Source organism: Phocoena sinus, chromosome 2 (genome assembly GCF_008692025.1).
Source record: "Phocoena sinus isolate mPhoSin1 chromosome 2, mPhoSin1.pri, whole genome shotgun sequence".
Classification (NCBI taxonomy): Eukaryota; Metazoa; Chordata; class Mammalia; order Artiodactyla; family Phocoenidae; genus Phocoena; species Phocoena sinus.
Window position 1 is genome coordinate 45,560,289 of NC_045764.1, and position 13,736 is coordinate 45,574,024.

Sequence of the window (13,736 nt, forward strand, 5' to 3'; positions counted from 1 at the left end):
ACTTTTTCTCATTTCTCTTATCACCTCGTAGAAGCATATAAGTTATCATAGACTTCCAGTTGTAGACGAGTAATTATATTCATTCAGGGCCTTCCCTGGTGGTCCAGTGGTAAAGAAGCCACCTTCCAATGCAGGGGATGCGGGTTCGATCCCTGGTCGGGGAACTAGGATTCCACATGCTGCGAGGCAACTAAGCCCGCGCGCCACAACTACTGAGCTCGTGTGGCTCAATGAGAGAGCCCGTGTGCTGCAAACTATAGAGCCCGTGCGCTCTGGAGCCTGAGTGCCACAACTAGAGGGAGAAAACCCGCACACCGCAACTAGAGAGAAGCCCGCGTGCCACAGCAAAGAGCCTGCACGCCGTGACTGGACGGAGAAAACCCACACACCGCAACTAGAGAGAAGCCCGCGTGCCCCAACAGAAGATCCCGCATGCCTCAACGAAGACCCCGCGTGCCGCAGCTAAGACACAATGTGGCCAAAACAAGAAAAAAAAATTATATTGGCTCAAAGAGAATTTAGGAAGGAAACAGAGATGTGCTTCTGTTTTAAAACAAAACACAAACTTGGACTCTCTAACATGCCACATTGACACCTGCTCTTGTGAAACCAGTGTTGCCATTGCTCTCAAGGCTGCATCTGGGTTGTGTGTCAGTCCCAGTCCAATAAGTGTGCTGACACCTATATGTCTGTCCACCTCCCCAATTCCCACACAGGGCTTACACGGCTTGCTAAAAAGAGAGGCTCACGTTCAATCTTTTAGCAAGCACAATTTTTTTTTAATTGAAGTGTGCTTGATATACAGTGCTGTGTTAATTTCTGCTGTACAGCAAAGTGATGGTTATACATATATACACATTCTTTTTCATATTCTTGTTCATTATGGTTTATCACAGGGTATTGAATATACAGTAGGACTTTGTTGTTTATCCTTTCTATATCTAATAGTTTGCATCTGCTAACCCCAAACTCCCAATCCATCCCTCCCTCACATCCCCTCCCCCTTGGCAACCACCAGTCTGCTCTCTATCAGCAAGCCCAATTTTATTGTTACAATATGTGGAATCTAAAAAATGATACAAATGAACTTATTTACAAAACAGAAACAGACTCATAGATTTAGAAAACAAATTTACAGTTACCAAAGGGGAAAGGTGGGGTGAGGGATAAATTAGGAGTTTGGGATTAACATATACACACTACTATACATAAAATATACAATCAACAAAGACCTACTGTATAGTACAGGGAACTCTACTCAGTATTCTGTCATAACCTAAATGGGAAAAGAATCGGAAAAAGAATAGATATAGGTATATGTATAACTGAATCACTTTGCTGTACACCTGAAACTAACACAGCATTGTAAATCAACTATACTGCAATATAAAATAAAAATAATAATAATAATTGTGAAAAAAGTGCATGACTTTTGTTCACTTTGCCTCTGTCACTTTTGAGATTCACTTGTCTCTGACCAAGGAGATTCCTTTGTCTCTGACCCACGTCTGTGTTCTCTTTGCAGGGAAGAGCGATCCCTTTTGCTTGTTGGAGTTGGGAAATGACCGACTTCAGACACATACCATTTACAAAAACCTCAACCCTGAGTGGAACAAAGTTTTTACATTGTAAGTACTTTAGCCCCTGGAATATCAAAGAGCAGCTTTAACTCAGAGACCAATTATCCCTGATATGTTTGGGGCAGTCTGGGGCTCTTGAGTGGAACTTTCTGTCCATTTTTATGGGCAAAGAGTGAAGTTTATTGTTTTTCTTTTTCTGAAAACCTTTTATGCTTTCATTTTATAGAGTATAGTGTTAATAATAGAAGAGACCATTTGGAACTGCAAGGGAGTGTTATAGGGGAGGCATTTGTAAAGTACGTCTTTTAGTGACTAAATTAATCTGTGAGTAGAAGGAAGCTTCCATAAATCCAGACTACTTCATTCCTGGGTTAAAGGAAATTACAAATGTAGACCTGTCTTTAATTCAAGGAGCTTATATGGTACAACATTATTTTAATATCTGAAGGCTTGTATTCTGCCAGAGTCTTTTGGAACATACAGATTATCTGCAATTCCTCAAGGACTCCCAAAGGCCCCTTATATTCCAGATTCTCTGAATGACCTGCTCCGTAGTGATGTTCACTACGTAGTGATGTTCAGACTCAGGCATTTAAGAGGCTGGGTATATTCCTAGTTTGCTTTAGATTCCAAGGCGTCTGGCCATCAAGGGGGAGGACCCTTTTTGAATTTGGGTGAAATGGTGGTACACTGGCCTCACAATGCTGAAGAAATGCTCTGTCTGTGCTTATAACTGAAAGAATATAGCTTGTATTGAATGGAATTGGTGGTTCCCAAGCAGAAACTTCCCAAGGATCTATGAGAAGAGGATTAACTGTGCTAAGCAGGTTTGCAAATTGCCGTATGCAAGTCTCTGGTTTGGTCAACACCCTGCCAATGACCATGGCTCCGTGTTTCATTGTAGCCAATGTCTGGCTTCCAGTCAACATAAAAACTGTTTATAAGTATGTAAATATGCATGAGACATTTAGTACTCTGTGTTTCAACAATAGGATGCTTTCTAGGGATCTCAGCAAATAGTGATTTTGACCTTTTTTTTTTTAGGGAATTCTTCATTAGTTTAAAGTAAAGTAAATTTGATTTTTGTTCTTCTCATTTGGAAGCTACTTTGAAATCACTGTCCTCCTTATTCTGTCCCCTGTTCTCTTTCTTTATCCTGTTTCTTTAACAGTTCTGCCCTTGAGTACACATATACATGGAAAATGTCATAGTAAAAAAGTTGACTTTTTTTTTTCCATATGGATGTCTGAATCTTCTCTGATGGAAGGTTTGGGAATAGTCAGTTTGATTTAATTTTTGGAATTTAATTAAATGGTACTTTTATACTCTGAGGACATACAGATTTAATTAGTGAAACCGTGTTTTCAGATCTTGGTGGAACAGACTTCACTTTTGTGTTTTTGTATCTAATGCATGGTGTGTTTCTTGTTTCAGTCCTGTTAAAGATATTCATGATGTTTTGGAAGTGACTGTGTTTGATGAAGATGGAGATAAACCCCCTGATTTTCTTGGGAAAGTTGCCATTCCCTTGCTGTCTGTAAGTTACCTTCGTTAATATACAGTGTGTGAGTCATTTTACAGTTGACAAGTTTCTATGGTCTAGAGTTGCTTTATCTTTGTCAATCTGCGGGGGGGGGGGGGGGGATCCTCCCAGCTATAGCAGGAAACAGCTGTTTTATTCCTTATCCTTCTCCAGTATTTTCAGTAGTTTCAGATGTAAAGTCACATAATTTTCTCTGTGTGTCAATTGCGTATTGATTTAACCAACCAAAACATTTTGACCGGTCTTTCAATCCACACTCAGTCTTTCCATCTTAAGATAGGGGTTTCTCTTTTGTTTCAGGGAATACATATCTATGACTGATTTTCCATTGGTGAATGAAAAACATCCATGTTTTGCTTCATTGCTTCCTTACTGCCCATTTCTTCAAAGATTACTTGCTGGTAATTGCATAGTTGTTCTCAATTCCACCAAAGACCATTTTCTCAAAAATTCTGTTTGTCTTTTTAGTAGTCCCGTTTGTTTTCAGTCTCCAAAAGTGCTTTGTGGGAGAAAGCAGAGAGCCTCTCTTGGAAAAAGAGTGCTGTTTTGGTAGTCCCCTTAAAAGGTAATGTGTCAGAGTGAGCTAAGAGCTGAATGAAAATAAAATACCCTATAAAATTCAGAGCATGATATAATGTCTTTACATGGGCAAAGGTAGAAAGCTGGGATCTGAATTCACCTATTAATTGGGCACTTATGTTTATGCCAAATGTACTCTTCTCGAGGAGAAAATTTCAGTTTTTCATCCAACCATTCATACAGTGTGTGGTAGAGTTGTAACGGCGTTTATCAGTGAGGAAGGCTTTTTTTTCTTTCTTCCCAAAGACTTATTTCCCCAAAGCTCTTAGTGCATTTTTGTGGCTGGAGCAGTCTGTAATTTATCCATGAGATTAGACTAGCTCACATGGTGTTTACAGAGGGGGAAACGCTGCACCTCTCAATATCTCTTACCTTTTTGATTGCTTGGTTAATTTCTCCCCAAGTTCTCATATCCCTGATGTTACTTGAAGAGCACTGTGGAGCAGCTGCTCCCTTGCAGAGCTGGCTGCTGCCGAATGTTCTGAGCCACCAGCAGCAAAAGCCACGCCGGCTCTCAGAGAGGAGATGGTGATGTGAGATTTCGCTCCTTTTTTTTTTTTTTATTACAACTTTGTCAGTTATTCCTAAAAGAATCCATGTAACAAGAACATGGCGCACAATTTTAAAGAGGTCTAAAGGGACAAGGAACCAAAGCTCTCCATTAGAATTTAGTGTCCTTTCTCTCTAACATTTATTTTTTTGGGACATTTCTCCTCTTGTTTTATAGATAAATCCTTAGTAGCATATTTGATTCCTTGCTGGGTGAACGCCACTTCGTATCTTTATTAACCTCCCTCTGTTTCGCATGTAAACATTTTGTGTGTTTGGTCTTCCTAGAATACCAACAAGTTGACTGACTTTCTTTCCTCCCTCCCAAGGAATGTACAGTCGCTATACGCTGTGGAGTTAGATCTAAGAAATTACCTCTGGCTAAATCAGGTTTAGGTTTTCTCCACCTCAGCACTCCTGACATTGTTGGACGGATCGTCCTCAGCTGCGGGGACTGTCCTATGCACTGTGTGAACTTTAGCAGCATCCCTGACCTCTACCCACTAGATGCCAGGAGCACCTATCCACCCATCCCTGTTGTGATAACCAAAGATGTCTTGCAACATCGCCCAGTGCTCTGAAGGGGGCAGAGTCACTCCCGGTGGAGTGGAGAACCACTGACCTAAATTAATAGAGCTTTCACACTATATCCTTCAAAATACAAGATAGAGTGATTTGTGAAAGACTTTGTTTCAATGCAAGCAAGCCCATTAGCCCCCTTAATTTTTCAGGTTGCTGATAAGCTGCCCCACAATCTAAGCATTCATTCGATAAATATTTATCAAGTGTTCAGTGTGTGCCAAGAATTGTTTTAGGTGGTAATGTTCTAACAATTATCACAGTGAAGCTATGTCCTCTCCTGGAACTTATCTTTTGATTGCAGGAGGCAATATACAAACCAGAAAAAAAAGAAAAAAAAAGCAAAGCAATGCACAGTAGGTTAGATGGTGAAAAGTGCTATGTAGAAAATGAAGCAGGGGGAGGGGCCTCCAAGAGGATGTGTGTGGGGAAGGGATGCAGTTTTCCATGATTCAGGCAGCGATTACCTCACTGGAAAGGGAACATTTGAGTGAGAACTTAAGTAAGTAAGGGAGGGGAGAAAACCAGGAGGATATCTGGGGAAACTCTTCCAGGCAGGAAATCTTCAAGTTCAAAGGTTCCAAGGCCAGGCCTTGACTGTCAAATTCCAAAAATAGCAGAGCAATGTGGTTGGAATAGAGTGAGTAGAGAATAGCAAATGTGAGATAGGAAAGAATAGGGGATAGGGTGGCGTGGAAGAGGACCTTGTAGGACCCTGACAACCTGAAAGTTAGAAGGACTTTGGCTCTTTCTTAGTGGTGATGGGAAACCACAGGGAGGTTTCCAGCCGGGGAGTGTTTGATTTGGTTTATACTGCTTGTTTCTAATATAAATGTAGCACGTGGAGAAATAAGCCCAGATCTGAAAGGTCTCTACTGTGTAAAGGCAGTGCGGCCTGAGCCACGTTTCCCCTTAGGGACTTTGGGGGCCCAGGGATGTTGAGCTGAATAAGACATTTCAGTAGTTGTTGTTCAGCATGGCTGTTTCAGTTCATATTTATTTCTGATGCTTTGACCAGTAGATTGGGAAAGTGATCAGATCTTACGTAAGATCTGTGTGGGCTCTTCCCCATACACCCGCAACATACCTCTCCAAATGAAATGATTCCCTACCTAAAGTGTAGATATAAATGTGATCGAAAAAAAGGCCATAACCCTCAGTATCTGTAACAGGCAAATTTTGTTATTTCATTGATCATTTGATTTTTAAAAAAAATTTATATTACTTATATCTATAGTATTTATATTTATAAATTTTGTTTATATTTATTTTAAAATAATTCTAACTTGTGATTTAGACGGTATATTTTAAAATGTATTTAGATCTAGGTTTTTTCTTTATTTAATATCTATTGAGCAATACTTACCTAGAGCCCTGTGCTGTGCACTTACCATCATTAATTCTATGACAGCCTAATGAGGTGTGCTTTATTATTATGACCATCTACAAATGGGGAAACTGAGGCAAAGAAAGACCTGTAGCTGGTAAGTAGGGGAGGCTGGGTTTGAATTAGGCGGTCTCATATCAGAGCCATCCTAAGAGGATGATGTGCTGCCATAGTGAGTAGCTGTTAAGTAAATATTGTGCCAAAAGCCATAACCGAGATCTGTTTTGTGCAGCCACTGGGCTCAGTGCAGTGGAGGTGGGGGGCAGGGGGGCAGGTGGGATACAGAGTTAAGTAAAGACTTGCATTTCATGGGAGATGCCTGTGAGATGACCGAAAATATTAGGTGCCATATAAAAGGAACAGGAAAATGCAAGGTGGGAGGGCTGAATTTAACGTTGGGAAGACTTTAGAAAGTGGGGAGTCTGAGCTGGCCAGGAAGGAGTATGGTGTTGATAGGGACTGCTGGGTGAGGTGAAGAATGAAGGCCATTCCAAGCAGAGGGGAAAGCATGAGCAGAGAAACAGCAGGGTAAAGGAGAGGCCACATTCTGGAAGCAAAGAGCGGCCTTGGTGCCTAGCTCTCAGTGTGAACAGCGAGGCTGGAGAGTGCAGCTCAGGAGGGGTGGAGAGAGTTTGGGGCCTATTCTGTGAGCAGGGATTATCTGCAGGCTTTGGCATGGATATAACAGAGCAGTTAACTAGGAAGAAAGTTTGGCTCCTGTGTGAAGCAATTATAGGGGAGGAAGACTTCCTGGAGGAATTGGTTGCAACTCCAGAAAAAAAGCATCAAAGAGAAAACCCTTCAATTCTGTGTTCTATGCCTCTTAGGAAAAGGATTTATTTCCCTGGTTTTTTAATATTTTTAGTCATAAAAATGGATTCATTGGTGCTTCACTATTACCTCTATAGGATACGGAACAGTGTCCTATAATACCTTGTTTTGTATTTAAAAACAAAAATTGTATTTTTAGAGTGTGCATAATTTTTGTGAGAACATGTTTTCTTTAATCAAGTCATAAACTAAAACTTGGTTTACACTTTCAGAGAAAATGCAAACTACATTTTAAAACGTCTAAGTGTAAAGTATTGAAAGTACTTCAACTTTTACTCTCTCGAAATGGTAATGTGCTAAGTGCATTTCAGCCTGTTAAATAAAGAGCCTGTTCTGAATTCACTATATCTTTTAATCAGGGTGAATATATTGGATGACTCTTGGCTCCCTTAAAATTCATATTCTAAAATCAGTGTATTTGTTAATGGTGGTGAATTGTTCAAAGCATATACATGTGCTCAGATATACATCAGAATTGAAAAAATACAGGACAGTGAGCCATCCTTCCATAGATTTCATTTCTGTTCAACTTTTTAAAAAACAGTTTTTTAAAATGATTATATAGATATGCAAAACTTTTTACTCATGATTAAAAGCAGTAGAAAATTGCAGTTGGATTGTATTATAATCTGAAAAAAAATTTTTTCTTTGGCCGCACCACAGGGAACTTCCCCCACCAGGGATCTAACCTGTGCCCCCTGCAGTGGAAGTGTGGAGTCTTAACCACTGTACCACCAGGGAAGTCCTGAAAACTCTTAATATTTGTACATTTCCACATTCTTCCAAAAATCTTCTAATCAATAATATAGTAAATATACATTGGAAAACAGTAGGAATGTTTTAGTTTTAAAACATTCCCAACATAGACATTGTCTCCTAATAATTATCCAGTTCAGTAGATTTATTTTTCATTGCTATTCTCAATTAAGTGGTCTTGATTTTGTGGTGAAAATCTGGCTAAGTTCTTCTCATCCTTCTTATTTAAACATGTGTTTACCCTCCTAGAATTAATTATCTAATGGGTCAATTTTGGGAGACTTTGAAAATCAGCTTTCTGTAAAATAGGAAAAGCATCTGTTTGTTGTTATTTCCTACTATCTATGGAGAAGTCATCTCAATTTGATGAGGTCCTACTTTTTTTTTTTTTTTTTTTTTTTGCGGTACTAGGGCCTCTCACTGTTGTGGCCTCTCCCGTTGCGGAGCATAGGCTCTGGACGCGCAGGCTCAGCGGCCATGGCTCATGGGCCTAGCTGCTCCGCGGCATGTGGTATCTCCCTGGGCCGGGGCATGAACCCGTGTCCCCTGTGTCGGCAGGCGGACTCTCAACCACTGCGCCACCAGGGAAGCCCAGGTCCTACATTTTGAAACAAATTTGAGTCCTCTTGTGTAAGCTATGCCAACATGCACATGTGAATTTATATCAGAAGCACAGGCCTTCATGCAGCCCTTAGCTTTCTCTGTGAAGCCAGTGCACGGTAACTAGGTGCACCAATAACAGCCTCACTTAATTCGCTTTATGGGATAAATTTTCTATAATTGCTGTACCAAATAAATGTCCATGCACATCTTCATTTGCATTTCCAATTAAGTATTTGCCCAACTCTCACCTATGATGGATTTTGCACATTGTACTGGACATTCTTAATCATATTTTTTAAGTTAATGCTGAAATTTTGGCCATTGAAATATATAATATTTATTTTACTTTACATAAATGTTTATGGATGTATAACCAAATACAAAATTTAACAGGGCAAAATGGTGATTTTTGGACACAAACATTCAACTCTCTTCCTCATCTAATCCTGGTCCAACATGTTCATTGAAGTAAAGGAAGATAAGGCACATTTTTCTGTTGGCCTTGGAAACCAGCAAAGGGTGCCATGAATATGCTGGAATGATCATGAACCATAACTGGTGTAGAAGGTGGATGATATTTGGTTACGACAGGCCAAGGGAGAAAGAAGAATGACTAGTGGGATTCCTCTACTGTCCTATAACGGGAAGATAGAAAGTATAAATCTGAGCATATCCTGCATGATGGTAAACGCTGAATGGGTTAAACTTTTCTATTAAATGGAAAAACCTCTCATAATGAGTGAAAGAGTAAAATCTAAGTGCTTCTTCTAGATGAGACACCTCAAACATGGCAATACTAAAATGGATGAACAAAAGTGTAACACATAAATGTAAATAAAAGGTAAGTGAGAAACATACAGAGGAGGCTATTTTATGAGTTACAAAATTAATTATCAATAAAGTTATAAAGACAGGAACTTTTATGTGAATGACTTCCCATGGAAATGTGTGTGTGCATATGTATATACACACAAATATATATAATATCTGAAACACCAGAAAAATTACAAAATTGGAATCGCAGAAAAATAACATATATTATCTATCTAGCTTTTAAAAATTAAACAAAAAACAAAGCTTTGAAGTGATGTTTTAAAGTGCCAAGTCTTTGAAATTCCAAGTTCCATGAAGTGTATGCTAATAGCGAAAGTCCTTGCACATGATTCCACAGCTACTAAATTTCTGGTGATGAAACCCTGGAATCTCTTTTGTTTTTGTTTTTATTTTTTTAGCAAGTTCTCAGGTGAATTTTAAACAAACTAAAATGGTGGTTCTTAGACTAGAGAATCAGCCGTAAGCTTTGTCCAACATATATATGGGTAGACACACACGTAAATACATAAAATATTCTGTTCACATACCTACTTAACTTGTTTAATTGTTGATTATGTTGTGGGTCCAGAACGCTTCAATAGATTTCAAAAAGGCAGAACCTGTACTGTGATCACAGCACAGAGAAATAAATAACAAAAATGAAACAAGTATCAAAACCCTTGGTAGAAAAAAAATCTCAGGTAGCTAATGTAGATACCAAAACTGCAACTATAAACTTCTTAGAAACTAACAATGAAATACAATATATAAAAACTATGGGTAAGGGCCAAAAGTATTATTCAGAGGAAATTTTTTTTTGGCTGCACCACAGGGCATGTAGGATCTTAGTTTCCTGACCAGGGATCGAACTTGTGCCCCCTGCAGTGGAAGCACAGTGTCTTAACCACTGGACCACCAGGGAAGTTACATGAATGGTTTTATAATTGAACAACAAGGTTGAAAATCAATTAAACATCTCAACAAAATGAACTAAAATAAAGAAAACTGAGAAAATTATAAAGAAATTTATGAAGATTAATAAAAGAGCAATTACATAGAAAGTATTTAAACAGTGTATTTGATAAATCCAAGTATTAGTTCCCCCCAAAACCAGTGATACAGGTAAGCCATTTACAAGGCTAATGAAAGAAAGGGAAAACATATGCTATTACGAATGAGTGAACAACAAGAAATATGGGGATTGCTATGAAGAACATAACTAAATTTTACTAAGTATGAGAGAAAACGTTAATAAATATAGAGACATACCTTGGGAAGACTTAGGTATTGTAAAGGTATAAAAATCTCCCCAAGTTAACTAAAAATATAATACAGTACCCCATTTGAAGAAATCAATGTATAAAAATATCAAGGAAATTATCTTTAAAAATATAATTAGAGGAACTTGAATATCAGGTATTAAATGCACTGTTTAGTGAAAATCATTAATGATGGAAATATCAGAAACAGTTATCAAATAACTCCACCCTCTTCTCCCTGCATACTCCCCTCCCCCGAATAAGAAAATAAAACATTTCAATCATTTAATGAACATGAGTTTTGAAAGCTTAACTGCACAGGCAATTCTTAAATGTTATTGAAGTTTATTGAGAACATAAAAGAAAATGGAAAATGTGTGAATTCATTCCCTGAGACTAAAATAATTCTGATATTAAAAAAAACACATTTAAAAAAAAGCAAATTATATACCTTTCATGGAACATCAGTAAGATTGAACACATTAGGAAATCTAATTGTGTAATTTATATTATTGAGTTAAGAAAAAAAAAAACACCTTGACAATCTCAATAGATGTAGAAGGTGTACTTGATAAAATTTAACATCCATTCTTGATTATGAAAAAATAGTCTAATAAATTAGTAAATGATGAGCAGTGCCTTAACATGATGAATGATATCTATCAGAAGTATCACAGACATTAAGACTTATTGCTGAAACGCTAGAGATAGTTATTCTAGTGTCTCATTTTTTTTTTTTTTTTTTTTTTTGGCCACACCTCATGGCATGTGGAACTTCCCCGACCAGGGGTGGAACCCATACCCTCTGCAGTGGAAGCCTGGAGTCTTAATCACTGGACCACCAGGGAAACTGCTCTAGTTCCACATTTTTAAAATGAAGATAACAGTAGTTTCTACTGCTAGGATTGTTGCAAGAATTTAATGAGCTTATATACTTATGAATTAACTATTAAAATTAAACCTTTTAGGTCAGATCCAGCCAATGCAAAAATGTAAGAGAAATAAATGATATTTGAATGAAGGAAACACGTTATTTGCAAGTACTAGCTGATAATATCTGTAAATATAAAGAAAATTAATAGACACTGTATTAGAGTAAAAAAAGGTCAGTTATGTATAAACAATATCAAAATTAAGAAAATGAAAACCAGTGCCCATACCCAATAGAAATCTTAAAAACCTAAAGAAAAACCTAAAAATAAAATCTGAAAAACCTAAAAAAAAAAAATCAAAGTGTATAACAGGAAACAAAAAAGCGCTATAATGCTTAACTATGTGAGGAATTTCTGAACTGTACTGAAGGACACGAGAAAAAGACTAATTGAGAAATTTAATATATGATAAACTTGAAGCATGAAGTCATTGAGAGGATAAACTAAGTGATCACTATATAAGTGATTCTGAGGTAAGTTGGTTGCTTATCCATCGGGGCAAAATGCGTCGGCATGTTACACCAAACACAGTAACTATTTCAAGGTGAATTAAAGGTCAAATGCTTGAAACAAAATAAATAAATATTTATTTATAGTTCCATAAATAAAACTATTAAAATAATGGGAAGTGCTACATAAACGAACTGAAAAACAGGAATGATAAAGGAAGAAAGATTTAAGATGTCATGGTGAAAACAAAAATTTCCATAGAAGATTAAAAGACAAAGGATAGGTTAGTAAAAAATACTTGCAGCCTAAAACAAATAGATGTCAGCACTAATATAAAGTGTTTTTTTTGATCAATATGGAAAAGACAATTCAACCTAACAGAAAATTTAAATCAAGGAGGCAGAACTCTGTATAGCTAATAAGCATATGAATGGCTCATGCTTTATTCAACCACCATCGTGGTTGTTAAAAATGCAGAAGAGGGGGCTTCCCTGGTGGTGCAGTGCTTAAGAATCTGCCTGCCAATGCAGGGGACACAGGTTCGAGCCCTGGTCCGGGAAGATCCCACTTTCTGCAGAGCAACTAAGTCCGTGCGCCGCAACTACTGAGCCTGCGTGCTACATTCTGTGTGCCTAGAGCCCGGACACCACATTGAAGAGTAGCCCCGACTCGCTGCAACTAGAGAAAGCCCGCGAGCTGCAATGAAGACCCAATGCAGCCAAATAAATAAATTTATTTATTTTTTTTAAAGTGCAGAAGAGGGAGCCAGATCACCTGGGTTGGCCCCCAGTCTTCTCCATTAACTGGCTATGTGACTTTTGACGCCTTACTTGACATTTCTGTTTCTGTTTCCTCCTCTATGAAATGAAAATTATCACAGTACCTGTGTTGGAGGTCTGTGGTGAGGATTTAAATGGTTTGGTAAATGTAAAAAGAGTACAGTAGCACACAGTAAGCACTTAAAATGTAAGCTCTTATCTTCATCACCCTTGTTTTAGTAGCTTAAGTTACCAAATTACTTTAAGCAGTCAGATTAAGAAATATAGTCAAGATTTTTCATGAGCAGTGATGATTAAGTGTAGTCAAAGGACTCTCTCAGATGCTTTTGGAGGGAGCATGACCTGCTACCAGCCTCCTATAAGGCACCTTGGATTAAAATTTAATAGACACATATCTCTGAGCATTTATATTCTAGATATCTATTTTAGAGAGGCAGCTGGGGCTTGGAGAGATACAGTAATTACCCATGGTCACACAGATGCTAAACGCCAGAAATGGGAATTAAAGTGAAGTCTGTCTGGTTTCACGGTCCTACCATGGCCCACTGTTAATAAACATACGACAGAAAATGTTCAGTTTCATTAGTTATATAAAAAAAGCACATATTAAAACAATCTGAGGCCATTTTATTCCTATGAAATTGCTGTATATTAAATAAAAATGCCTATGGTTGGCAACATTGGAAGGAAGCGGACAGGCTCATTCACTGAGGGTAGGAGTATAAATTAATACAACGTTTTAGGAGAGCAAATTGGCAATACTTGCCGAAACGATAAACATAGGTGTACCATATGACTCAATAATTCCACCTCTAAGACTTTATTTTTAGGAATGCATCATGGAAGCACAAAGATATCTATGTGTAAAACCATCACAGTGTTTACAGTTGTTAAAAATTGGAAACAATCTTAGTTACAATGGAAGATTGGTTAAGCTAATTATAGAATATTCTTAAGATGAAGAGCCATTCTAAATTATGGAGAACCGATTTTTACGTTGGAGAATGTTTCCCATACTTTTTTTAAGTTTAAAACACGAGTGATTAAAAAGTACATAAATGAAAGTAAGACAGAAAAAATCATGTTATTTAATAAG

General features: G+C 37.8%; 1 protein-coding gene across 1 annotated transcript in view; it reads left to right on the forward strand.

Moving 5' to 3' along the window:
- MCTP2 (multiple C2 and transmembrane domain containing 2) overlaps positions 1-13,736 on the forward strand; it is a 299,372-nt gene that overhangs the window by 184,498 nt on the left and 101,138 nt on the right. The window contains 2 exon segments of the mRNA XM_032623883.1: positions 1,526-1,628; positions 3,015-3,117. Of these exon segments, the coding sequence (XP_032479774.1) occupies positions 1,526-1,628; positions 3,015-3,117 (206 nt within the window).